Source organism: Myxocyprinus asiaticus, chromosome 3 (genome assembly GCF_019703515.2).
Source record: "Myxocyprinus asiaticus isolate MX2 ecotype Aquarium Trade chromosome 3, UBuf_Myxa_2, whole genome shotgun sequence".
NCBI classification, from domain to species: Eukaryota; Metazoa; Chordata; class Actinopteri; order Cypriniformes; family Catostomidae; genus Myxocyprinus; species Myxocyprinus asiaticus.
The window spans coordinates 5,872,447-5,900,349 of NC_059346.1; the positions used below are offsets into that span (position 1 = coordinate 5,872,447).

At 36.3% G+C, this 27,903-nt stretch overlaps 1 protein-coding gene across 1 annotated transcript; it reads left to right on the forward strand.

Annotated features, from left to right (window-relative positions):
• The first annotated feature begins 759 nt into the window (after nt 1-759).
• Nucleotides 760-25,985, forward strand: LOC127430181 (leukemia inhibitory factor receptor-like). The gene is made up of 17 exons (XM_051679757.1): nt 760-1,160; nt 1,634-1,785; nt 1,871-2,030; nt 6,306-6,569; nt 6,803-6,932; nt 7,940-8,088; nt 8,614-8,747; nt 14,086-14,236; nt 14,372-14,454; nt 15,638-15,842; nt 17,246-17,428; nt 18,999-19,100; nt 19,218-19,376; nt 20,053-20,205; nt 20,759-20,840; nt 20,955-21,024; nt 25,279-25,985. Exons 1-17 carry the CDS (start codon nt 1,085-1,087, stop codon nt 25,669-25,671), a joined length of 2,646 nt encoding a protein of 881 aa, XP_051535717.1. The 5' UTR covers nt 760-1,084; the 3' UTR covers nt 25,672-25,985.
• Nucleotides 25,986-27,903: the final 1,918 nt, after the last annotated feature.

The following is a 27,903-nucleotide window of genomic DNA, read 5'->3' on the forward strand; positions in this document are numbered from 1 at the left end:
CAATTTAGCATGATTATTCAAGGATAAGGTGTTGGAGTGATGGCTGCTGTCTAGATTTGATCAAAAATGACTTTTTTCAAATAGTGATGGTGCTGTTTTTTTACTTCAGTAATGTCCTGACTATACTTTGTGATCAGCTGAATGCCACTTTGGTGAATTAAATTACCAATTTCCTTCCAAAACAGCAAAATCTGTACATTATTCCAAACTTTTGGCCACCAGTGTATGTGTAGTATATATATATATATGGGTGTGTGTGTGTGTGTGTGTATAACGGCCTTTTTAGTATATAGGAAGGAGGAAGCAGGAGTCGGCTTCATTAAACCATGTGAGTTTATTTACACTGAATGTAATAACAAAAATTGCACTTTCCAGCATCTTATGAAACTGCTGCTTTTCAGCTTAGCACACACACACTGCACTCTATGTGCCTCCTCTCCTCTGGCATCTTGCTCCTTCTTATACCCCTGAGGCTCTCACTGCAAAATAGGAAACAGCTGTTAGACATAATTCACCCCATCCGTCTGTCCATCCGTCCGTCTGTCTGTCTGTATACAGAAAGGCAATTTTAAAATGTCTATTTTTTCAGTACATTTATAGTTAATTATTTAAAATACCAATTACAAATATAAATTTCAATATAAAATCAAAATCGTGTGCTAAATATTAATAAATTTACTGCATTAAAAATATCTTTCCTATTTATTTTATAGTATATTCAGAATTGGTGTCATAAAGCTTACATTTTAGAAGTATTTCCACCAATGGCCTGTAGATGGAACTCTGTTTATATGAAGTGTGGACTGTAAGATTAAAGTCATTCAAATGTATTACTTAAATTAGTTTTTAAGGCATATGATTCATCATCAGTTTACCTTTCTGCACCTTTCTCACCATTATAAAGCAACACCAAAGAATATTCTGACACTTTATGACTCACAAGCAATAAATCTGTCTTTGGCATTATATTTTTAACCTCAAAAGGAAGGCAGCAGTAGGAGGAAAACTTTAACGGTTCATGACACATCATGCACTTTCATAGAAGCACAGGGACTGAACGCTTGAAGAATATATATCCACAAAGATGATTTTAAATTGGACAAAGACGCTTATATTTCTCATCTTCTTTGAAAATGTAAAAGGGTGGAATTCTTATTCAGGTCAGATATAACTCAGATTAAATGAACCTTCTTAGATTTATTGGTCATACTTTACAGTATTCATGTTACACTGTAATCATTTTGTGGAGCTGCTTGTAAGCACACGTTGTTGGTATTATCACTATTGTAATTGGGTAGTTGAAGCATAACATGTCCATTATGTTTTTTTTTTTATACATCAACATCAAGGGATTTAGATTAAAGGACATCTTTTTTTTTCTTCTTCTTCAAGATTTCTCATAATTTTTAATCAACTTTTTGCCTTCACAAGTTAATTTGGATTTCAAATGGTCTTAAGGTGTGACAAATGAAGTTTTAAAAGTTGGCCTACAAATATTCATGTAATTAATTACAAAATGAATATGTAATTTGTAAAACATGGAGACTGTAATGTACATTATAGTGCTACTAATTAGTTTTCTCTCCCAAGAGGATTTTAACTTTGAATTTCACATGTAAATTATTTACCATAGATAACGCCACTGTGGTGAGCATTATTAAACTTCAGGCGTTGGACATGTGGAGACTAGAGATAGTGTGGAGTATGAATCAGAGTGGAATACAGAGAAATCAGATGTATGAAATACAAGTTGGACGCACCAAAAACATGGATATTATCGACAAAGTGAGTGCAACATATTTTCTAAGCTCCAAATGCATTATGACTATGAATATTGTGTTTATACTAATTGTTTTCTGTCTTTCAACAGATAAATGTAAGCAGGGTTTCACTGGAAGCCGAGTTTTCAGTTCACACATTGGTTTGGACATCACAACTACCGCTGAACTGTGTAGATCATTTGGTTAGAATAAGACACATCTCTAATCCTTTATTATACAGCTCTTGGAGTTCATGGAAAACCAACTATGGTAGGACATTTAAAGTTAATTTAATCTGTGAATGATCAAGCAAATCTTAAATGCATAAAAAAGTTTGCCATGGTTTCAATAACTGATATATGCTGAAAATAACATACAGTGTGCTAAAAAATCTGGTTTCAGTTTTTTTTAATGAAATTTAAAATGAAGAAATGTTTTGATGTAAAATTGATAAGAAATATTTAACATTCTGTGTAACTCCTTTGTACAAAATAACATGGATCATCAGGTTTTGCACAAACTTGTGAAGTCCATGCCAGCCCGAGTGCATGCTGTCATTAAAGCAAAAAGGGGACATACTAAGAGATTCAGAAGTTTGTTTGTTTTTTCACTTAAATTATGCTCATAATGTACACTCAAAAAACTGTTTTAGATTATTTTTAAGATTTATGCATTTAATATAATACAATTCCATCAAACTGAACTGAGTAATCTTTAACAAAATTAAATTAATAAATATTTAAGTTTTTATTAATCTTATATTTAACACTTTAAGCTCTGAATGTGTTTTTAAAGATGTCCTGTTTCAGTGGCATAAAGGCTTATAACTTGACAAAAAACTTGACCAAAAAAAACAAAGAGGGTCAAGTGTTTGGTATCACTGTAAAAAACTTTTCAGATTTTTTAATGATATAGATCATGATAAATTCTGAGACTCAAAAAAAAAAATCACACAAAAAAATGTACTACCAAAAATTTACTTTTTTCTTATTTTTCTGATTTGACATTATATATCTCTGGGTGTAAATGAAGTGGCTCTGAAAAACTGCTTTTCTTTTGTTTCCAATCATGTCAACTGTTTCTGAGAAAAAGCAATCAAAAGTTATAGCATTACAAATATAATTTATCCTAGTGTCTAAAAGTTTCTCCAAACAAATAAAACATAATATTTGTACATAAGAACTAATTGCACATGCAAACACAACAACTAAAGGTTTGCATAGCATGCAGACATGATTTTAGATAGATTTTACATTTCACAGAATGAGTTTCATTCTGTGCCATTTGAGTCATTATTGAGTCTGTGTAATTTACTTGGCGCCATCTCCTGGTGGCGGTATGTAACATTGTGCTTCATGTGGATTATCTAATGATCTATGAATCTGATTACCCTGTTTGTGGGCACATTTGAAAGATAATCGCCTCCTCTAAGTAATGGTATGTGATATTTTATGTTCTGTATTTTTGATGAAGTTATAAGCGAGTAATGAACTGCCTGTTCATTTTTTTATTCCATCTATATTTTTATTCCACACACTTTATAAAACGGTCATTTATTTGTATACATTTTCTAGTGTATATTTTCAGTAGTATTACTATCATGTAGTATTACTATCACTTTTAATTTTGATGCCTCAAACTGCATTATGACATGAACTTCCTCTTTTTACCCCTAACTTTGAACATCCCTGCTGTGCACCTCCCAACTGTCACTAATGAGTTTGCACTTTATCTGAGAGCGTGTTGGTCAACTAACAAGCCTCGCCAGCTGTCCAACACCAGACCAGCACTAAAGTAAATAGTGGTCTAAGCTAGGGTTGCCACCCACCCAGGATTTTCTAGGATCGTCCTGGTTTTTGTCCGTCTGTCCTGGAAAAATGTAATTCCATATTATTTTCCAGACACGTTTACCCATATTAGCACTTGTTTATATGCACACTATACAAGGAGAAGAATCTGATCAGACACACTCTCCTAAACCGCTCTTTCATACGTATCATTAGAAAGTCAGATTCATTTGAGTGAATTGGTTCATTTGCACGATTCATGTATATTTTGTTCTCCTAAACTGTCCTCTCTCTGTCTTATATGAATCATTTGGAAGTCTATTCATTTAGTGAAATGGTTTGTTTGGTTGATTCATGTAAATGAATTTTAAAGGACGATTCATTCATTTTCAGAAAAAAAGGTACTGTTTAAAAGGTGCAGCATGTAAGATTCAGAAACCCTTGTTATTAATGACATCTGTGGCCGTTAAGTGAACTGCAGCCAGCTACCTTTTGCTCGTGCTGGCGCTCGTGCACACACTCTATAGGAACGCGAGCGAGCGAGCATCGACCAAAACAATGGCGTAATGTACAAAGAGACTGAACGTGATCCACCGACATCATGCTGACAGATGAGGTAGCATGATTAAAATTACACAGTTATGATTGTTTTACTACAAACTTTAAGACTAAACTAAAACTACTAGCATTTTGGTAAAACTGACTCAGAACCTCTTTATTGTATCGCAACCCTGCTTGACCCAAGATATAAAGATCACTACTTTGATACGGACAAAAAGCAGGGAGCTCGCATGATGCTGCAAGCACAGCTGGATGTGAGCGAAGAAAGTGGTGAAAAAGATGCGGTGCGCCACCCAGAGAACAATCTGCTAGCCAAAAGGGCACGCAAGGAAAATGACCAGGCATCCAATCTGTTTGATATGTTCGACAAAGTTCTGGAGGAAAATATATCACATGAACTTAGGGTTACCCCCACCATGTAACAAATTGATGCATACCTCGTAGAAATCCCAATTGAAAGAAACGGGAATCCTCTTGAATACTGGCTTGTCAATCAAGGTCGCTTTCCTGCTCTCACACAAACATAAGGCAAGTATTTGTGTGCACCATGCACGAGCACCGACAGCGACCGATTATTGACCGATTGGACAATAAAAGAAACAGAATGCAGTGTGAAAATGCAGACAAGCTTCTTTTTCTGAAGTAGCAAACTTTATACTTGATTATGACGAGGAGGAGGGCGTGGCCGGGCCGTGAGGATGCACGCCCGGCGCTGAGTTACCTAATCAGTGGGAGGGAGATAAGGGAAGAGCCATAGATGCCAGAGAGAGAGAGAGAGAGACACACGGCTGCTCTGTGTGTGTGTGTGTGTGTGTGTGTGTGTGTGTGTGTGTGTGTGTGTGTGTGTTGCTGTGTTTTCAGTTTGATGTTCTGTTTGATTAAAGTTTTGTTGTTTACTTCTCTGGTTCCTGCATCCTCCTTTCCCAAACGGTTAAATTGATATATAAAGCAACTGAACTGGAAGTATTTGTTAATGAGTTAATAAAATAAATGTGTAATGTTCTATCATAATAAGTCAAATATGAGTTCTATTGTTTATAAGAAATATTTGATTGAAAAATAACCTCTGAAGGATGTCATGTTGTCATATTTGTATTTAGTTTTTTATCTTTCATTGTGCCTCTCTTATAATGTTGGCCTGTTCAATGAAAATGATTTGATGATGCAACAATAAACTAGCTAATGTACCTTTTTGCATATTTGAACTTTGCTAATTTAAAGGATGAGTTCAAAGCAAAACAGTGATCTAATGACAAAAGTTAAAATAAATGAGCAAGTGGCAAATATCGGTATTGGCCAATAGTTGTTTTTATCGGCCCAAAAAATCATATCTGTGCATCCCTAGCTGCTAAGTAATATTTATGAGATACTAAGACATAATTTTAAGATAAAGAGTCATTATTATAAGAAAAAGTCAACATTTTGAGAAAAAAAGTCATCTCATAATTATGATTTAGTAACTCAAATTTGATTTAGTATCTCAAAATTCTGACTTTGTATCTCATAATTTTGATTTGCCAAAGCACTTCTTTTTTTTTTATGTGGCAGAAATGGGCTTTCTTAATATGAAGACGATGTGCACAGAAGCTGACTGGTCGTGTGTCTAGAAAAACTACGGATAAAACACGCGGATAGTTCACGCGAACTGTACTGACGAAATTTTCATCACGCACACTGGCCGTGAGACATAGCGGCATGCAGAAAAGCATAGTATTTTTGGCCTTAAGTATAAAACTTCAGAGCGACTTTTTCCACACAGTTAGTGCTACAGACATGAATGATACCTCAAATCATGCAGCTTGTTCATGAGAGGTTTGCTAACTTTCTTAAACAATCTAACTTGGAATCTGAATTTTTGCGTGGCGGATAATAAAATAGGCGAAAGAAATCCCATAGACTTTGATTGAAGGAGGGACTCGAGCCATATCTAGGGACCAGAATATAATAGAGACTTGCTGTTTGGTACTTTTGACTTGGACCAGTAAGAAAGCAACCACCTAGTAAAAATTCAAACACCTTTGCAATCACATAGCAACATCCTGGCAACCACCCACAACACTAGCATCGTGGTTGTAAGTTTTGCAGGAGCAAGCATTACTTTAGAAAATGTAAAAATCTACTCCCTTGTCCCTAAAATGAATTTGTAGAGTGGCTGGATAGTTTTCCCTTCTATTTATTCATTTGTTTTTTCTTGTAGGGGATGTGAACTTGGCTCACGATAAAATCAAGATGTACCCAAATAACCAGGTGCTAAAAGAGGGCTCTACAGTGTTCTTCTGCTGTGTTTATTCCAAAGACGTCCATGTCACCTCGATGTTCTTTGGCAACACAGCTTACAAAGTCATCAACATAAGCCCGCAAGTCAAAGCCATTCGAGTGGAAAACATCAAAGCCACAAAATTGCCTGGTGTAAATTTCTACTGTGATGAGAACAGTGACGTTGCTTTAAACTTTGTCACCTGTGAGTTCTAGAGTAATTCTAACCCCACCTGCTTGTCTCTGTAAATATTTGACATGAAAGTAATATGAAATGACAATTGAAGTGCATTCCTTTACTATATTCAGTTGCCCTAAAATGCAACATTGGCTTAAATTGGTTTGTTTGTCCAGTGCAAGATGGAATCAATTATAAATAGAAATGTTTTCTTCTAAGCAGTTTAAATGATGCAAAATGTTCTGCTAAACCTTACTCAGTCCCTCCAGAAAAACCCCAGGACTTTAGATGTGAGACCAAAGACATGAGATACGTCTCTTGCTCCTGGAAATCAGGCAGAGCTTCTAACTTAGTTGGCAGACATGAAAGGAAGTACACATTACTCATCAGGTTAGTCTCATTTCATCACAACTAAAGAACACAGATTTGCAGAAACTCCAGGTTATCTGGTGGTTTTCAGCAGAACTTAACAAATGGCGTAAGATTTCAAAGCATATTTGATATACTTTGAAAAGTACCAGGTCACACAAGTAATTTTTTTTTTTTTTTTTTTTTTTGTATACTTCAGGGTTTGGGCATATTTTTAAAGGGATAGTTCACCCAAAAATGAAAATTCTCTCATCATTTACTCACCCTCATGCCATCCCAGATGTATATGACTTTCTTTCTTCTGCTGAATACAAGTGAATATTTCAGCTCTGTAGGTTCATTCAATGCAAGTGAATGGTGGCCAGAACTTTGAAGGTCAAAAAAGCAGCATAAAAGTAATCAATTTGACTCCAGTGGTTAAATCCATGTCTTCAGAAGCTATATGATAGGTGTGGGTGAGAAATAGATCAATATTTAAGTCCTTTTTTAATATAAATCTCCACTTTTTACTTTCATTTCCACATTCTTCTTTTGTTTTTAATGATTCACATTCTTCGTGCATATCGCCACCTACTGGGCAGGGAGGAGAATTTAATATTTAAATATTTATCTTTTTCTCACCCACACCTATCGTATCACTTCTGAAGATATTAACCACTGGAGTCTTATGGATTACTTTTATGCTGCCTTTATATACTTTTTGGACCTTCAAAGTTCTGGTCACCATTCACTTGCATTGTATGGAACTATAGATCTGAAATATTCTTCTAAAAATCTTCATTTGGGTTAAGAAGAAGAAAGAAAGTAACACATCTGGGATGGCATGTGGGTGATTAAATAATAAGAGAATTTTCATTTTTAAATGAACTATCTCTTTAAGATAAAAGACATAAAGAAAGGGGAGCTGACAATTCACAGTCATGAATTTGATTGCTACAATGATTGTTGTTATTATACTTATTTTAGAATTTACTTGACAGTTGATTTGTTTATAACTCACTTTGACTTCGTTTTCTTCTGTTGATCAGGGACTCCGAGTCTGTCAGTTGTAGTCTGGATAGAAAAACCTGTGGTTTTCGAGTTAACCCAGAGCAGACCAATTACAACATCACCTTGTGTGTGACCAATAGTTTGGGGGAAGCGAAAGAGAGCTACATATTCAATATCATAGACAGAGGTGAATGTGTACCACTAAAAGTTGAAAAAGTCAAAGTTTGTTCTAAAGTTGTTTGAATAATATTATAAGACCATCATGGACTAGTATACATCTTTAGGATAAAATACAGATTGGCTTAATGTTATGTGAATAAAAACAGAGTTTACAGCATTGGTGTGTTTAAGATCTGGGCTATTAACCAAAAGGTTGTAGATTCAAACAATGAATATACCGTTGTGACCATGTGTAAGACACTCAAGGCTCATTTACACCAACAGCAAATGAAAAAGCAAAACAAATCGCCAACGAAAGGTCTATGTACATCAAGAGCACTCCAGCCATTTACGTGCATTAATGCAAAATATTCCTTTAGGTTACTGTCCTAGTAATGAGAGTACTTTAAGATAATTTGTCATTATGCCTATATTAAATGACTTAGTTCAGTATTTGGAGGCAGCATGGTGTCAGCATCTTGCAATGTACCACTTTTGTTGTATGCCTTTATACTCTGCAGGCCTGAAGTGTGTTATTTTTTACCCATCCCAGTTTTCCCAGTTTCGGAGCATATTGAAGTGACTGCCGGTGTGCTGGAAGCTGTGGTGGTTCTACAGTTGAATGGGAGTTTCACAGGACTTCCATTAATTTGTCAGACTGAACTGGATCCGGGAGGAACAATACAGGTTTTACATATATATTTATATTGGGTGCATATTAGCTCAGTTGAGCTGCTTTGCTGTTGACTGCCTACATAGGTAGCTGCCTTCTAAGGGGCCATTCACACTGCATTTTTTGTCAGTCTGTGCCCTTTTTCCATTATTTTTCTATGTAAACGTGTCTTTGACCATTGCGTGGCATCCAGCTGTTTTTTCTGCATTTCGCATAGGAGCGCCCTGTTTTTAGATGCCATGTCAGGTACAAAAAAAGAATGTCAACTTTAAAAAGCTTGTCTCAAGACACCTGCTTTCTGTACATAACTTTGTAGATGATAGGGAGGGAATATATTTTCTGAATTATTTTAGCATTCCCTCACAAATGTTTGGAGTCCCCTCACAATAAATCAACAATGGTTTTACAGTAACCCTAGTTTAACTATGGTATTTGTAGTAAATCTATATTAAACACAAAATCTATCATGGCTTTACTATAGTAACTATAGTTCAACTTTAATATTTGTGGTAAAACCATAACCACAAAATTACTAAAGTTTTACTACATTGACCATATTTTAACCATGATTTTCATAATGAAACAATAGTAAAAATACAGGAAAACTATGGTAATAAAAATAATAATATTGTGGGTACTAAGGTATAGTTAAACTATGGTTATTGTAGTAAAACCATGGTTAATTGTATCCAAATTATGGTTTTCCACCAAAACATGGTTTTCACCAAAAAACAAAACAAAACTTAATTCCTACAGTCATGGTTACAACTATCATTTTTTATGCATTTTCTTTTCTTTTATCATACAATTTATTATTTGTATTCTTTTAATTATAATTTATTCTCTTTTTTTATTTTGAAGGCAAGGTAAGGCAAGTTTATTTATATAGCACATTTCATACACAATGACAATTCAAAGTGCTTTACATAAAAGGATAAAGAAAATACAAGATACAGTTCATTTTAAAACCAATTAAGAACTAAATAATAAGAAAAAAAAGTAATAAAATAAATTTATAAAGTACAAATTATTAAAATGAATAATAATTAAAAAAAAAATAATAATACAGAAATAAAATGATGCAGTGCAATCAGTTAGTGCTGCACAGTGCTCAGTGAATAAATGCACAGCTAAACAGATGTGTTTTCAGTCTACACTTTAGTATGTGACTACTGTAGGAGTACACCTGACCTCTTCTGGAAGCTGGTTCCAGCTGCGGGTGGCATAATAGCTAAACGCTGTCTCACCTTGTTTGGAGTAAACCTTCTGTATGTCTAACTGACTTGATCCTAATGATCTGAGAGGTCTGTTAGGTTTATATTCAACAAGCATATGTGAAATGTATTTAAGTCCTAGGCCATTGAGTGATTTATAAAAGAGTACTTTAAAATAAATTCTAAATGTAACTGTAAGCCAGTGTAGATACATGTGGACTGGAGTAATATGCTCTCTGGTGAGAATCCTGGCAGCAGCATTCTGAATGAGCTGCAGGTGTCTAATGTTTTTTTTTTTGGAAAGACCAGTGTGGAGTCCATTGCAGTAGTCCACCCTAATGCTGACAAATGCATGAACCAGTTTCTCTAAGTCTTGACTGGATACAAAACATCTAATTCTTGCTATATTTTTTAGATGATAGTAGGCTGATTTAGTTATTGCTTTGATGTGACTACTGAAACTAAGGTCTGACTCCAAAATGACACCAAGATTCCTTACTTTATTTTTAGTCTTTAGGCCCTTGGAGTCAAGGTATGTGTTCACCTTGGGAATTTCACCTTTGTTGCCAAATACAATTACTTCTGTCTTGTTGTTGTTTAACTGAAGGAAGTTTTGGCACATCCAACAGTTAATTTCATCAATGCACTGGCACAGAGAGTCTATGGGGCTGTAGACATTTGGCGACAGGGCTAGGTAAATCTGGATGTCGTCTGCATAGCTATGGTACGCAATTTGGTTCTTTTTCATAATTTGGCTGAGTGGGAGCATATACAGGTTGAACAGGAGCGGTGCAAGAGTTGAGCCTTGTGGGACTCCACACGTCATGGATGTCCACTCAGATTCATAGTTGCCTATTTTCACATAGTAACCCCTCCCTTCAAGATATGACCTGAACCAGCTGAGGACCAACCCAGACAGCCCTACACAGTTTTCCAATCTGTCTAGGAGAATGTTGTGGTCAACAGTGTCAAATTTTTTAATTCTAGAATTTCTAAATTCTATTTTTTTTATGTTTTTTTAAAATAGAATTTAGTTGTATTTTATTGTATGTCTGTGAATGTAACAGGTTCGTAAATTGAGCAATGGTGGAGTCATGAGGCAGCAAACTGTCAACATAAGTATTTTATTACTCTTCAGCGTCACTCAAAAAACAAACAGAAAGGGCTCTCAGTAGCTACGTAAACACACAAATGTGTCATACTACTACAGATGCAGGAACAGTCTCTCTTTTCTCTCTCTCTCTCTCTCTGCCTACTGCCACGTCCGTAGGCTTTTTAGGTCTTCCTCTGCCATCACTATAACAAGACACAGGTGTTAGAGATAATGACAGCCTAGGTGACGAGCCTTACAGCTCTCCCTCTCCTGCAGACAGATACACATCCATGCCTCCATTCCCACAGTGAACATCTATAAAGAAGTTTTAAAAGCTGCTATATAAATAAAGCTTTACTTACTTACTAAAAAAAAATAAAAATAAAAAAAAAAACAACATTGTTACTACAATGATGGTTACTACAATGTTATTATAGAAAAACCATGGCTAACTGTATCCAAACCATGTTTTCCACCAAAACAACAACATGTGTACAATATTACTATAGTAAAACCATGGTTAATTTAAAAATTGTGAGGGATTGCACAATTTTGCTAGGGGACACAAAACATGTTGCATACTCTACATACTACATAGCCCCTTCGAGGACAGGTAGGACATTTATTTTCTTAAATAGTTTTATTTTCCTTCACAATAGTTTTAAGTTTCCTCACAAAAAGTTTTGGTTTCCCTCGCAATACCTTAATCCATCCATTATGAAAATTAACCATAGTTTTACTACAGCAAACATAGTTTAACTATTTATAGTAGAATCACAAGAACCACAAAACTGACCATGTTTTTACTATAGTAACCATATTTTAACTATGATATTCTTAGAAATTAAGAAAAACTAAACCTACAGGAAAAAAAAAATCATAAGCATTCTCTCAGAGAACTCGATAATATGGAATAACATGGGTTAGTTATAGATTAGTTTCCCTTGGTGTAAGCCCCATCCTACGGTTCAGCATCAGGATACTTGCTCGAACCATCAGATCCTGCCGGAAGGCGATGACGGCAGGGGAGAGGAGCTTACACCAAAAAGGAAATTAGACCTAATTTAGATTTATAATCCCCAAAAGAAATTAGAACCTAATTAAAACTTATATCCCCCCCAATGGAGAACTACTAATAGTTCAATTTAGAATGATTAATTCTCAATGTGAATGAACCTGAAAGAAGCAGAATATTTGTAAATTGCATTAATATAACTGTATATGACACAAAAATGAAACCCTTACAAAGTGCGTGAATAGTGCCATACCCTGCCAAAAGATGACTAGCTTTGTGAAATAGCATTGCTTGCGATATGTCTGTGCGGACAGACTGGTCATGAATTCGTTGCGATGTGTCTGTGCGAACTGACTGGTCGTGAATTCGTTGCAATGTGTCTGTGCGGACAGACTGGTCGTGAATTGGTTGCGATGCGTCTGTGCGGACAGACTGGTCGTGAATTTGTTGCGATGCGTCTGTGCGGACAGACTGGTCGTGAATTGGTTGCGATGCGTCTGTGCGGACAGACTGGTCGTGAATTGGTTGCGATGTGTCTGTGCGAACTGACTGGCCGTGAATTGGTTGCGATGCGTCTGTGCGGACAGACTTGTCGTGAATTGGTTGCGATGCGTCTGTGGAACTGACTGGCCGTGAATTGGTTGCGATGCGTCTGTGCGGACAGACTGGTCGTGAATTCGTTGCGATGTGTCTGTGCGGACAGACTGGTCGTGAATTCGTTGCGATGCGTCTGTGGAACTGACTGGCCGTGAATTGGTTGCGATGTGTCTGTGCGGACAGACTTGTCGTGAATTGGTTGCGATGCGTCTGTGCGGACAGACTGGTCGTGAATTGGTTGCGATGCGTCTGTGCGAACTGACTGGTCGTGAATTGGTTGCGATGTGTCTGTGCGGACAGACTGGTCGTGAATTGGTTGCGATGTGTCTGTGCGGACAGACTTGTCGTGAATTGGTTGCGATGCGTCTGTGCGGACAGACTGGTCGTGAATTGGTTGCGATGCGTCTGTGCGGACAGACTGGTCGTGAATTGGTTGCGATGTGTCTGTGCGGACAGACTGGTCGTGAATTGGTTGCGATGCGTCTGTGCGAACTGACTGGTCGTGAATTGGTTGCGATGTGTCTGTGCGGACAGACTGGTCGTGAATTGGTTGCGATGTGTCTGTGCGGACAGACTTGTCGTGAATTGGTTGCGATGCGTCTGTGCGGACAGACTGGTCGTGAATTGGTTGCGATGCGTCTGTGCGGACAGACTGGTCGTGAATTGGTTGCGATGCGTCTGTGCGGACAGACTGGTCGTGAATTGGTTGCGATGCATCTGTGCGAACTGACTGGTCGTGAATTTGTTGCGATGCGTCTGTGCGGACAGACTGGCCGTGAATTGGTCGATGAACAGTGAGGCACAATTTTGAGAGGGTTTAAAGGCAGAAATTTGAAGCTTATAATTTTATAAAAGCACTTACATTAATTTCTGTTTAAAATTGTTTATTATTTGAGCTGTTAAGTTGATTAAATTGTCATTTTTACAGTTGTTTTAGTGTTTCGGTGTTTACAGTGTAAATTGGATAATACTTTACACAGAAAAGGTTATAAAGCATTTTTATCACACTAAAATCATGTTAACTTGCATAATGTTTACGTCCTGTGGCTATACTTTTGTAAATGTTTATGAATTGGCCCCATTCACTTCCATAAGTGCCTTACTGGAACCCAGATTTTTTCCTTTTTTTTTTTTTTTAAAGAAAAGGAGGAACAAGTCTAAACTAATTTTTGTCATATTCACAATTATGCCACAGTTGCTTTTGATTGAGCTTAACTTGTACTGAACCGGGAATATTCCTTTAAGGCAGAACCTCAGAGCCCTTTTGTGATTTCTGCGAATCATGTGAAAGCATCAAAATTATGACAGGAGGGAGTTTCGTTTCATTACCGTGTAAAAACTTTACAGAGCTGTTTGCACCTTTCGTTTTTGTACATTTGTAACAATGCTGAGACACTTCCTGTTTGAGGTCCCATACTGTGCTCTTGTTACAGGAGTTACAAAAGAAGGGTGCTGACTCAGTGCAACATTACACATTCAAACTGCAGCAACTGCAGCCCAGCACACAATACTCCATTAGGGGGCGCTGTGCTGTTCAAGGAAATGACTGGGGCCGATGGACACTACTAAGGCCATTTGTTACAGGTAAGCTAGGGGTCAGAGAAACATTGTTACCACCATAATGTGTACTGTATGTTCTCTATGACACATGCATTCTGAATGAAGCTGTAGAGAAAAGAGATTCCAAGTTGTCTGTTTTTTATTTATTTTTCTCTGCAGAGCCTTTGGTGACACTGGATCTGTGGAGACGAATCAGTGAATCAGTGCATCCCAATCGCACTGTCACACTTCTGTGGAACACTGTAAGCTTCCCTTTGCAACATTTTGTCCAAGGAATAGTTCACCCAAAAATGAAAATTCTGTCATTATTTAATCACCCTTGTGTTGTTCAAAACCTGTATTCTTTTATTTTATCTGTAGAGCACAAAAGGAGAATTTCTGAACAAGTTTTCTTTTCATAACATCTGTCAAAAAAAAAGAAAAAAAAAGAAGAAAAATAAAAAGGGCAAAAATACAATAAAAGCATCATAAAAGAAGTTCAAATGACTTGTGCATATCCCAAGTCTTCTGAAGAATTTTTTTTTTGAAGATCTCTGCTGCAGCGCTCAAATCAAATATAGTGCTGTTAGACACACTGAGACAAGTTTGATGTCAATCATATTTGGACTCTTGAGACATGCAAGAACACATGAGGCGCCATATTTAATTTGAAAGCTACGGAGGATTATTACAAAGTAATTAAAGGGATAGTTCACCCAAAAATGAAAATTCTCTCATCATGTACTCACCCTCATGCCATCCCAGATGTGTATGACTTTCTTTCTTCTGCTGAACACAAACAAAGATTTTTAGAAAATATCTCGGCTCTGTAGGACCATACAATGCAAGGGAATGATGACCAGAATTTTGATGCTCCAAGCAGAGTGCTAGATGGCACTAGGAAGTGTAATCGAGCTTGAATTCATCAAGGACACTACAAATGTCAAGATTTATAGTGACATTTTTTTTTTATATTTTCATCAGTTCAAACCCAAAACTGACCGGATTGCTGCAGAAGACATGGATTTAATCACTGAAGTCATATAGATTACTTTTATGCTGCCTTTATGTGATTTTTGGAGCTTCAAAGTTTTGGTCACCATTCACCTGCATTATATGGATTATAAGTAAATGATGAGAGAAATTTCATTTTTGGGTGAACTATTCTTTTAATGACTAGAATTGTTAGCGTTCACATACTTGCGTAGAGCATGTTTACATTAAAAATTGTTCCAATTCATGACCAGATTTCAGATTTTGTCTGTGCATTGTATCGTTAAGTACAGAATCGTAATAAAACTGAATTATGGACAGAGCAAAAATGTATACTGCTACCACTAATACATCTAAAATTTTTACATAATCTGCACATTGATTGGTTTGTTAAATCAACAGGACTGAAGATGACAACACAGTTCAACTCTATTTTATTTCCTTCTTTTTTAGGTCAACACTGATTCAGAGTCAAATATCGAAGTCTATGAGGTGTGTATGAGCCACAGAGATCCACCGAAGAGTGTGTGCACGAACTTCACACATTCACCGGTGGATTTAACCATTGATGTCCATATGTGTGACATCACCGTGAAGGCTGTCACTCAAATGGGCTTATCTGTACCATCGCACATCACTATACCGTCAGCATATACAGGTAAAAGAGGTTTATCTCGTGCAACCAAACTTGTCTTTTACCGTCTTATTTACAAACCACCCGCAATCCAGTCTAACCAGGCACTTAATGTGCAGGTTTAGTGCTGCTGTGTCATTAATAGTCAAATTAGGTCAATGTCATTCTTTACAGAGCAAACACGCCTCCATTCTATGTAAATTAGGCTTACTGCACGGTATTCACAAAACTCAGAACTATATGCCTGGCGCAATTAACATCACGTTAATACTGGAATTTTGTTTAAAAAATGACACTTATTCGTTCGTAAAAGTTTGATCAAATGTGTCGGCAGTCGAGCACACTTTCAGCACTTTATTGCAGTGATTAAGTGATTTTGTACATTCCCAAATAGGGATGGAAATGTAAGGAATTAATTGATTATGGTTCCTTAACAGTTCCATTATTTATTATTTTAGTACTTTTGTTGAAGAAATATTTGGAAATAAAAAATGCATTTCTTATTGGATTTACTGCCTTTACCAGCCTGTTACCAAATGATCCGGGGCAGTATTCGCAAAACATTTTATCTTACCACTAAGAGTTCTCCTAAATAGCAGTAAAAGTTCTTAGGTAAGAGTTTCCTCTATTTGTTGGTGAAGTGACTGCATCCCTGACTAGCTCTACTACACTCATAATACCCTCGCGATTAAGGCGATACCTTTTTAAAAGCTCATTATCGTGAAAAGTTTCTAAAATGTTTACGTTCCGAGGCGGATTGCCGGCAACAGCCATTTTAAGATTGTTTGTGATTTGGTCTTAGTGACTTAGGAGTCCTCTTGACTACCCCTAACTTTTCACAGATTTAGGAGCTGGTTTTAGCACTAAAACACTTTGTGAAATACTCTTAGAGCAAAAATTTAGGAGTCCTAAAATTAGGACTGACACGGCCAATATTTTTAAGAGTTTCTCCTAAATCGGCAAGTTAGGAGCTACTTTTAGCCTTAAGATGTTTTGTGAATACGGCCCCAGATCATTTCATATTTTCATATCATTACTGTATTTATTACGCTGCTGATTTAGTAGTGATGTTGCTGTGCCGCTGAATGGCAGGGCAGGAAACACTGTATATTTTAGCACGCTGTCCTGTCAGCATCGGTAAAATAATGCACGTTCAAGAACCAATAACGGAATAAAAAGTCATGAAAATCATTTGCTTCTGATATTTTTTTAAATAATAGAATGGTTTCTCAGTTTTCAACCTTAATCCCAGACACGACGTCTGATCACAAAATGATCAGAATAACTGTGTCACTAAATAACTTTAGTCCGTTAACAAAACATGACAAGTAGGCCTAACGTCACGCAGCATACGTGTACGACTGAGATGGTGAAAATGTGAGATAAATGTTATCTCTGTGAGTTAACAGGCTCTTTTACTGCTGCAGGGGGCATGATGAAGGAGAAGAGGATTATGGGTAATGCAAAGGAATTCCAGCTTTTGTGGTCAGAGGACTCTGCCACCACGTGCGACTACATTATTGAATGGTGCATGTTGGGTAGTGCGCTCCCCTGCACCTTAAAGTGGAAAAGTGTCCCTGCTAATCAGACATCCTTATCCCTCAAAGCAGGTTATAAATCTATCTATTTCCCTTTTCTTTCTTGGTTTTTTCCCTTATTTTTTTTATCTTTATTTTCTTGCTTTCTTTCCTTTTCCTTTCCTCTTTCTTTCATTTTTTTCCTCTTTTTCTTTCTTTCCTTTTTTCTTTCTTTTTCCTGTTACTTTTTCTTTCCTTTCTTTCTTTCTTTCTTTTTCCTTTTTTCTTTTCTTTTTTCTTTTTTCTTTTTCTTTCCTTTTCTTCTTTTTCTTTTTCCTTTTTCTTTCCTTTCTTTTTTCTTTTCTTCTTTCTCTTTCCTTTTCTTCTTTCTTTCTTTCTTTCTTTCTTTCCTTATTTCTTTTATTTTTCCCTCTTTCTTTTCTTTCCTTTCTTTTTCCTTTTTCTTTCCTTTTCTTCTTTCTTTCTTTCCTTATTTCTTTTATTTTTCCCTCTTTCTTTTCTTTCCTTTCTTTCTTTTTTCTTTCCTTTTCTTCTTTCTTTCTTTCTTTCTTTCTTTCTTTCTTTCTTTCTTTCCTTATTTCTTTTATTTTTCCCTCTTTCTTTTCTTTCCTTTCTTTCTTTTTTCTTTCCTTTTCTTCTTTCTTTCTTTCTTTCTTTCTTTCCTTATTTCTTTTATTTTTCCCCTCTTTCTTTTCTTTTCTTTCCTTTCTTTTTCCTTTTTCTTTCCTTTTCTTCTTTCTTTCTTTCTTTCTTTCTTTCCTTATTTCTTTTATTTTTCCCTCTTTCTTTTCTTTCCTTTCTTTTTCCTTTTTCTTTCCTTTTCTTCTTTCTTTCTTTCCTTATTTCTTTTATTTTTCCCTCTTTCTTTTCTTTCCTTTCTTTCTTTTTTCTTTCCTTTTCTTCTTTCTTTCTTTCTTTCTTTCTTTCTTTCTTTCCTTCCTTATTTCTTTTATTTTTCCCCTCTTTCTTTTCTTTTCTTTCCTTTCTTTTTCCTTTTTCTTTCCTTTTCTTCTTTCTTTCTTTCTTTCTTTCTTTCCTTATTTCTTTTATTTTTCCCCTCTTTCTTTTCTTTTCTTTCCTTTCTTTTTCCTTTTTCTTTCCTTTTCTTCTTTCTTTCTTTCTTTCTTTCTTTCTTTCTTTCTTTCCTTATTTCTTTTATTTTTCCCTCTTTCTTTTCTTTCCTTTCTTTTTCCTTTTTCTTTCCTTTTCTTCTTTCTTTCTTTCCTTATTTCTTTTATTTTTCCCTCTTTCTTTTCTTTTCTTTCTTTTTCCTTTTTCTTTCTTTTTCCTGTTTCTTTTTCTTTCCTTTCTTTTTCCTTTTTCTTTCCTTTCTTTTTCCTTTTTCTTTCCTTTTCTTCTTTCTTTTTCCTTTTTCTTTCTTTCTTTTTCCTGTTCCTTTTTCTTTTTCTTTCTTTTTCCTGTTCCTTTTTCTTTCATTTTCTTCTTCCTTTTCCTCTTTTTCTTTCTTACTTTCTTTCCTTTTTTCGTTCTTTTTCTTTCTTTTTTCTTTCTTTCTTTCCTTCTTTCTTTTCTTCTTCCTTTCTTCTTTTTTCATTTTTCTTTCTTTTTCCATCCTTTTTCCTTACTTCTTTTCTTTATCCTTTCTTATCAGTAAAATTAGATTAAACACTGGTTTTTGCAGGAGATTTCAAAACGGGTGTTAGATACACTTTCATTATCTACGGATGTACCATTGAGGGACACAGACCTCATGAGAAACAGATTGGATATTTGGAAGAACAAAGTGAGAGAACACACAATCTTTCTTAAAACTTTCAATTCAAACGAATCACATTGGCATTAAAGTATTAATTCACATTTGTCCACATATGAACAAGATTTGTCTGTCTGTACTCTAAAGAACCCACCCAGTTGCCTACACTGGACCTTAATCCAAGTGTAACTTGTTCTTCTATAAACCTGAAATGGAGTTTCAATGAAGATGACCTGAATAACACTGGATTCATCACAGGATATATGATTACGGTACAGAGAGATTCAGACAGCGTCTCCGCTCTTAGTAAGTGTTACATTGCTCTAAATTAGAATTAACATCTCTTCAGTTTCTCTAACAGAATTGAGATAAAAAATGCACATTTCTAATATAGGTTCTTTAATATGTATATAGAAATCTGTGTTGAGGAGAAACTATTTAAAGTAGAACGTTTTTCAGTAGCTTGATAGTAACTAAATAGTAAACTAAAGTTTATGTAATTTGTCTAGTTAACAGTTACTTTTGCCAAGAATTACTGTAGCATTGTAGTGTGACAAAATGCTTCATCGTTGTTTTTTATGTCACGGTATGTGCACATAGCCTTACAACCAAGCAAGCTGATACAATAATTAAATGCACTTTTCTAACATGTCTTTCAGTCTATCTCAAATCTGGTTCACACTGGCCTGTATCATGTACCATTTAAAAGATTTTGCACCCTCCTTTATATTACTTTACATAACTAAACATAAATAGTTGGATACTTTTTTATTTAAAGCTTGTAGTATAGCTAACTAAACTAATGAAAATGTTAGCTCAAATGTATTTTAAACACAACAGTTTAGCCACTAATCTTTAGTAGCTTGATGTTTGGACAATTTCAATATTATATGCCATTTCTTAACTCCCTTTGATATGCACCACTTAGTATCTGAGCTGTTTTATACTTATATCATGTTTACCTTCCCGTCTGTTATTGCAGGTTCCTATAGACAGTCAATAGACGACCCTCATATCAAGTCTTTTACATTCAGTGATCTACAGGAGGACCAGCCATATACATTTCGCCTGGCAGTTTGTACATCTGTGGGCTGTGGACTGGAGACCATCGGAACCTTCAGAACCGGAAAAAACTGTGAGCTCGGATCTCATAGGTCCTGATTAATATATAGTGCTAAAATCAGATTTACTATTAAGAAATAGTTTAAGGTTAAAACATGGTATTTCTATGTGGATATCAAGGTTTTGAGTAGTATTTTATTATGGAAGGCCTATTCACACTAAATGCAAAAAGCAAAACAAATCGCAGATAAATTGTGTATTCACACTGAGTGTGAAACAAATATTCACTGGGGTAATAGAAAAAGCAGATGAACTCCAGTACGAGAGGTTGCACTGATTTGCTCTTTTACATGCTGGCCTGCTTATCACAGAGGAGAAAACGATGTACGCCGAAGAGCTCATGATTTGGATTTTTGCAAACTTATAATACACCCTCAAACTTCATTCTGTCGACTGATATTTTTTTTATCCCAAGATGTGAATATCTCCATAGGAATGCATTGTTTCCATTTAAAATCTTGTTCACACTGAATGTATTTGGTGAATATGCACGTTTGGTATGAATAGGCCTTTATCCATTTCATAAAGTGGAATTATAATGGCAAATGGAAACATTTTCTCCACAGCTTATCTGCTAATGGCCAGGATTTTCATTCCCCTCATGGTATTGGTCGGTTGTTGCTTTTGTCTGTGTGCTTATAGAAAAATGTAAGTTGCTAATCTTATTAAAGAATATAATTTGCTGTCAGGTGATAGAATACAGTTCTTACCTGTTGCAAGAGTGACAACTCTTTCTTCTTCTTCATTTTGACTCATTTCCAGCATCATTCCTGAGGAAGCAATCGGTTTTCTGCACATAAAAGCGCTGGACCTGGATGAGGATCTTTATGAAGTAATTTATTATAATTTATTATATCTACTTACTGTTAGGGCTGTCAATCCCTAATGTTTTTAATCAAATTAGTTAGAGGACGTTTTTTTTTGTTTTTTTGTTTTTTGGACAGATAAAATGAAAAGTTGTCTTCCCTTAACAGATTTTAAAGGAATACTCTATGTTCAATACAAGTTAGGCTGAATCAACAACAGCATTTGGGGCATAATATTGATTATCACAAAAATGTATTTTGACTTGCCCCTCCTTTAAACAAATCTGTGTTACAGTGAGGCACTTACAATGGAAGTCAATGGGGCCAACCTGTAAATGTTACAATTCTCACTAAAGTATAGCCACAAGACCTAAACAATATGCGTGTTAACATGATTTAAGTGTGATAAAATCACATACTAACCTTTTCTGTGTAAAGTGTACTTAGTTGCCATGACGATGTTATGTCAACAAACCCTAAAATTACTGTTAAAATGACGATATAAACAACTTTACAGCTCAAATAATGCACAAGTTTTAACAGAGGAATTAATGCAAAATCTTTTATAAAATTATAAGCTTTAGATTTCTGCCTTTAAACCCTCCAAAAATTGGCCATTTGGCCACATACACATTTGAGTGATTTTGAGAACAAAGAGTTCAGTTTACCCAAATTGTAAATTAAAAAATAACTAATTCTCTCCACAAATGTCATTTCAACAATATTCAACCCCCAAAGTCAATCATATGTGGAGCATCCTTTATCTTTAATAACAGCAAATACATATTTCAGTTAAGTGTTCTCAGGCGTCGGACACTTCCTTGAAATCCCAACAAAGGTTTGCAATGGGATTTTAATGATGGACTGAAAGGGCCATTTAAGGACATTCCACGACCTATCCCTGAACCAGATTTTGGACAACTTGGATGTATCCTTGGTGTTATTGTCTTGCTGGAAAGTCCAGTGATCACCGAGCTTCAATTTACACACTGAAGGCATCACATTTTTCATGCCAAAATGGCCTGATACCTGAAAGAATCCACGGTGTCAGTCACATAGTCAGGATAGCCGTTTCCTGCAGCCGCAAAACACCCCATAACAGGACTGACCCACCTCCGTGCTTGACTGTGGGGATGGTGTCGTTCTTGTCATCACCTTGTCATCTTACTCCAGATGTACTGCTGACCCATGGGTCTAAAACTCATTTTCAGTTTAGTGTCATACGTCTATAAAACCTTCTTCCAGGACTCCACAGGTCTTTACTAATTACTTCTTGAATATTCAAGTCAACATTTCCCTTGGTGAAGTTTTGCTTTCTTACACACCCCAAGAAGGTTGCTGTTGTACCATATTTAAAAAATGTATGAATGGTGCTGCCAACTTTGTCTATTGGAGATTGAAGTGCCTTGGTAATGCACTTTTAGTCATGACCTTTCTTGTGTAATGAAATAATCTCCTCTATTAGCTTTTGAGACATCTTATTTTGAATTGCATTTTTTGCATAGAAATACATTTTTCTTACAACGCTAAACTTAAATTTTCAAACTTAAATAAGTGCCATTGCAGATTGATGAATTAATTTTGTTTTAAAATAATTACTTGTGTAGCCTTACATATTTAAGAAACAGCTACATGCAGTAGGGGTTGAATGATTATGACATGGCTGTATTTTAAAAAAATCCTGCTATTTAGAAATATTAGGTTAAATATTCACACTATGACTTTGAATGTGTCACTCAACTGATATAGAAAGTTAAAAAATTCTGGGTCATCAGAAAAGCTTACCTTTGTAAATCCTTACTGTCTTGGGGGGGTTGAATAATTTCGATTTCAACTGTATGTGGGATTAATGTCAAATAATCTTTTACTGTTTTAAAAATTGTCATTCTTCATGACCAGTTGAAAAGCTCCAATAAATATTTCACATAATTAATTGGATAACTTGATCTATACATCAAACTTCAGCGCTGGATCGCTACTCATTCTAACACACAAACGAAATGGAAACTCCTGCAGTAAGTGTCTAATGCAGAAGAAACTGGAGATGTTTCTTCTGCATTAGACACTTACCTGACGAAAGCTATATCAAAAAATTGGCAAATGCAAAAAGCGGAAGGGACATGTCCCACCCGTCCCACACATAAATGACGTCTCTGCTCCCTATAACCTTGATTTTTGCTTCTTCTTTTTTTAAGAAAAGGAGGGACAGGTCAAATCATTTTTTGTTGTAATTATGCCACAAATGCAGTCAATTGAGCTTAACTTGTATTGAACCCAGAACATTCCTTTAACATTCTAAAGCCCTTACAGAATAAATCTGTGTAGGTCAAGATGGTCAACTTTTGGATGTTACACTTTTATAATTAATAACAAAATTATCAGAAATTTGTCAACAAATTATTAATAAATATAATAATTCAGATTTAAAGATATTGCATAATTGTGGCAGACGAGTAAAGCATTGATTAGACAATATGAAAAGTAATACAAAAAGTGGCTTTAGGAGTCAATATGTTTGTTTTATTCCCATATCATTTAACATAAGCCTACAGTCAACAGCAATCCATTTTGCAATCGTGTCAGTCTATCCTGTTCTCGCAGGAGGACTCGCTCTTGCGTTCTGTCCGCGCTATTTTTAATTGTTGTTTATGTGGTCAGACGGACACTTTTGTAGCATCTTACTGGTTTTTATCATCATAAATGCCACATTTTTAGGATGCTATGTTTAGTTAAAAGCAGTTGAAACGTTGAAAAACCTGTCTTGAGATCCCTGCATGCCGTGCTGCTTGTGAGGTTTGAACTGCTTCAGCTCAGCTATATTCTTAGGATGTCTGGTGTGAACAGGTTCCAGTAATTTTTTCAAGTATTTAGCTGTCACTATAGTGTTATTTTTTTAATCTCATTAAGCGCTCTGCAGTGTGCCCTTTGAGTCATCTTGGCTGGATGGCCACTTCTAGGGAGAGTAGCCACAGTACTACATAATGTCCATTTATAGACAATTTGTCTTTAGGCGGTTTTACATGGGATGCGGTGGGCGGCAGACTTAGCTTGCAATCTTGCCGTGTAAAGCACGCCAGCGCAAGCACACTGATGCCCCCTACTGTTTCACTTCAGACAATGCTAGCGAGCGCTAAGATGCTGTGTCTTTGAGGAGATTACTGTAAATATTGTATTCCGTGTCTCAGGGGAGTTCTACATTTACTTTAACAAGTGGTTAAAAAAATAGACTTATAAAACCTCTTTGTAGTCTTTTATAAAATTGTTATAACTGACTCCGCCTTGGGAGTAGCATACACCCCCCTAGAGCGGCAGATACTCTGGAAGTGGTGATTGCTGCTTTTGGGAAGGGTCATGAGGCATCAGTGTGTTACTCCCCGTTAATTCAGAGTCTGGGGGATGGAGCTTTAAATTCTCTCAAAAGATTATGGGAGGAAGATTTAAATTTGTTATTGGAGGAGGGAGTGTGGGCAAGGATTCTTCGTTCTGCCCCAGACTCTGTATTTTGGGAGATAGGGAGGTCATGGATTTGGAGGATAAGTACATGAAGGACTGGGTTTTGACCAGTGTGATGATTGGTAGGCAGGTTATTTTGAGGAGTTGGAAGTCGGATGGAGCACCCTCGTTCCCGGAGTGGTGCGCAGAGATGGGGAGGGTGGCTGCCTTCGAGGAGGGGTCGAGCATAAGGATGGGGGTTAGGGAATCTTACAATAAGAAATGGGGAAATTATTTAGCATTTTTGAGGGAATCTTGTGGAGGGGCGGTGGAGGGAGTAATTTAGAGTTTAGTTTTTTTTTTATTATACTTGATTATTGTATGTTATTTTATGTTGTTGTTTTAGTTTTGTGGGTTTTTTTCTGTGTGTGTGTCTATATTGTATTGACCACAGGAGTGTTCGCTGGGGGGGTCAGAGTGGGTTGAGAGTTTGGTAGGGGGAGGGGATATAGTGGGGGTTTAATGTTTAAAGTGTTTGATTCATTATATATATGTTGTTGTATTTTTTGTGTTAATTTATGAATCAATAAAAATGTTAATAACAAAAAAATAAATAACTGACTCCACCTTACTTTTTGGATGATGTTACGATTCCCTCTTAATATTTAACCTCTTTCCTCCAACCACCTTCCTCCATTCTGGTATGGTATTTTAAATAATATAATCAAGTCCCACCCTACATTCTATTTCCTGCAGAAAGATTACACATGTCAATTGGATTGCAAATGTGAACAGCACTTCATGTGTACTTGGATACTCAGTTTCATTCTTTTGTTTTTCTATTCAAGGCAAGTGAAAAAATCCACACACTGAGGATAGAGGAGTGTAACTGGTGTGATGTCGAGATTTCAGACATGCGGACCACCATGGCAGGGAAAACCTGGCTGACGAGTGTAGAGGATCCAAGTTGTTCATTCATTAGCCCTAAAGTCACAATTCCCTCATCCCTGATGGTACCCTACCAGCTTACCGCAAACATGTGGGATGGGCAGGTGTATGGGACAGCCACAAGTCTCACCAACTTCACTTACGTGTCCGCTGTGCAACAGGATTTGCCTGCTGAAATGTTTAAGACCCCCGATAAAGAGGGAACAAAGAAAGTGCCAGAAAACCCTAGGTGTATGAGTGACTATGACCTCAGTAGTCATCTGAGTGCTCAAAACTCAATTTTGCCTCAGTAAACACACTCAGAGCAGTGTTGAAAATCAAGTGGTGTGATCTTATTGCAAAGATGTTCAGTGAGATCACAACATCCTCATGTCACTTAAAGGCACAGCATGTTTCTAAGGGGCCCCATGCTTTCCGGCCACTCTCTTCCTTCTGCAAAGCAGGCTTTAAAGACAAGAAGTGTTGCAAAATGTGATATTGCGATATTTGAGACGTGAGATTTTGCCATTTCTGTCAGATTCTATATCTTTGTTTTTTCCATTGTTTTTATAAGCTAGACCTGTCTGGTCACTAAAAAAGTTCTCTCTTTGTAGGTAAAAAAACCCCCTATCAACATTCTGGTCTATATTATAAGATTTCTGTATTCTGATTTTCTTCTCGTTTTATAACTTAAGAAAAAAGTTATATTTTGTATCCCTGAAAAGACATCTTAAAGTAATGTTCCAGGTTCAATCGACAGCATTTGTAGTAAAATGCTGATTACCACAGAAAATATTTCCAACTCGTCCTTTATTTATTAAAAAAAAAAGAAGAAGCAAATACATGGTTACAGTAATGCATTTACAATGGAAGTGAATGGGGCCAATCCAAAAACATTAAACTACACACTGTTTCAAAAGTATAACCACAAGACATAAACATTATTCCTGTAACATGTTTTTAGTGTAATACAAATTTCAGTTCTACATGATCTTAGTGTGATAAAATTGCTTAATTAACTAGTGTTGTGTCATCATGGCAAAAAAGTTATAATATTTACATTACATTTATGCATTTGGCAGACGCTTTTATCCAAAGTGACTTACAGTGCACTTATTACAGGGACAATCCCCCTGGCGCAACCTGGAGTTAAGTGCCTTGCTCAAGGACACAATGGTGGTGGCTGTGAGGATTAAACCAACAACCTTCTGCTTACCAGTTCAGTGCTTTAGTCCACTACGCCACCACCACTCCAATATCAGATGTAACTACACAGATAAGGTTAGTAAGTGATTGTATCACATTAAAATCATGTTAACATGTAATGTTCACATCTTGTTGCTATGCTATAACAGTGTGTATTTTAATGTTTACGGATTGGCCCCATTCACTTCCTTTGTAAGCGCCTTGCTGTAACCACAATTTGTTCTTTTTTTTGTTTTGTTTTGTTTTTTTGTTTTTTTTATGAACGACTGACAAATTGAATAGGGAAAAAATGTGATCTCAGTGATTTCGATGTGGCATGATTGTTGGTGCCAGATGGGCTGGTTTGAGTATTTCTGTAACTGCTGATCTCCTGGGACCTACACAATATTAGGCAGGTGGTTTTAATGTTGTGGCTGATCGGTGTATATACAGCATATATACACACACACACACACACACACACACACACACACACACACACACACACACACACACACACACACACACTGGCAGCCAAAATTTGGAATAATGTACAGATTTTGCTCTTATGGAAAGAAATTGGTACTTTTATTCACCAAAGTGGCATTAAGCTGATCACAATGTATAGTCAGGACATTAATAACATGAAAAATTACTATTACAGTTTGAAAAAAATTTTCAGAACTTCTTAAACTACTTCAAAGAGTTCTCATCAAAAAATCATCCACGTGCAGCAATGACAGCTTTGCAGATCCTTGGCATTCTAGCTGTCAGTTTGTCCAGATACTCAGGTGACATTTCACCCCACACTTCCTGTAGCACTTGCCATAGATGTGGCTGTCTTGTCGGGCACCTCTCACGCACCTTACAGTCTAGCTGATCCCACAAAAGCTCAATGGGGTTAAGATCCATAACACTCTTTTCCAATTATCTGTTGTCCAATGTCTGTGTTTCTTTGCCCACTCTAACCTTTTCTTTTTGTTTTTCTGTTTCAAAAGTGGCTTTTTCTTTGCAATTCTTCCCATAAGGCCTGCACCCCTGAGTCTTCTCTTTACTGTTGTACATGAAACTGGTGTTGAGCGGGTAGAATTCAATGAAGCTGTCAGCTGAGGACATGTGAGGCGTCTATTTCTCAAACTAGAGACTCTGATGTACTTATCCTCTTGTTTAGTTGTACATCTGGCCTTCCACATCTCTTTCTGTCCTTGTGAGAGTCAGTTGTCTTTTGTCTTTGAAGACTGTAGTGTACACCTTTGTATGAAATCTTCAGTTTTTTGGCAATTTCAAGCATTGTATAGCCTTCATTCCTCAAAACAACGATTGACTGATGAGTTTCTAGAGAAATCTGTTTCTTTTTTTGC

Excerpts from the sequence above, each read along its gene's own strand:
- LOC127430181 (XM_051679757.1), top strand. The coding sequence starts at position 1,085 with ATGATTTTAAATTGGACAAAGACGCTTATATTTCTCATCTTCTTTGAA. Across the intron at positions 17,429-18,998 it reads ATCCTTATCCCTCAAAGCAG|GAGATTTCAAAACGGGTGTT; the intron begins GTTATAAATCTA and ends TGGTTTTTGCAG. Across the intron at positions 21,025-25,278 it reads TGGATGAGGATCTTTATGAA|GCAAGTGAAAAAATCCACAC; the intron begins GTAATTTATTAT and ends TTTCTATTCAAG.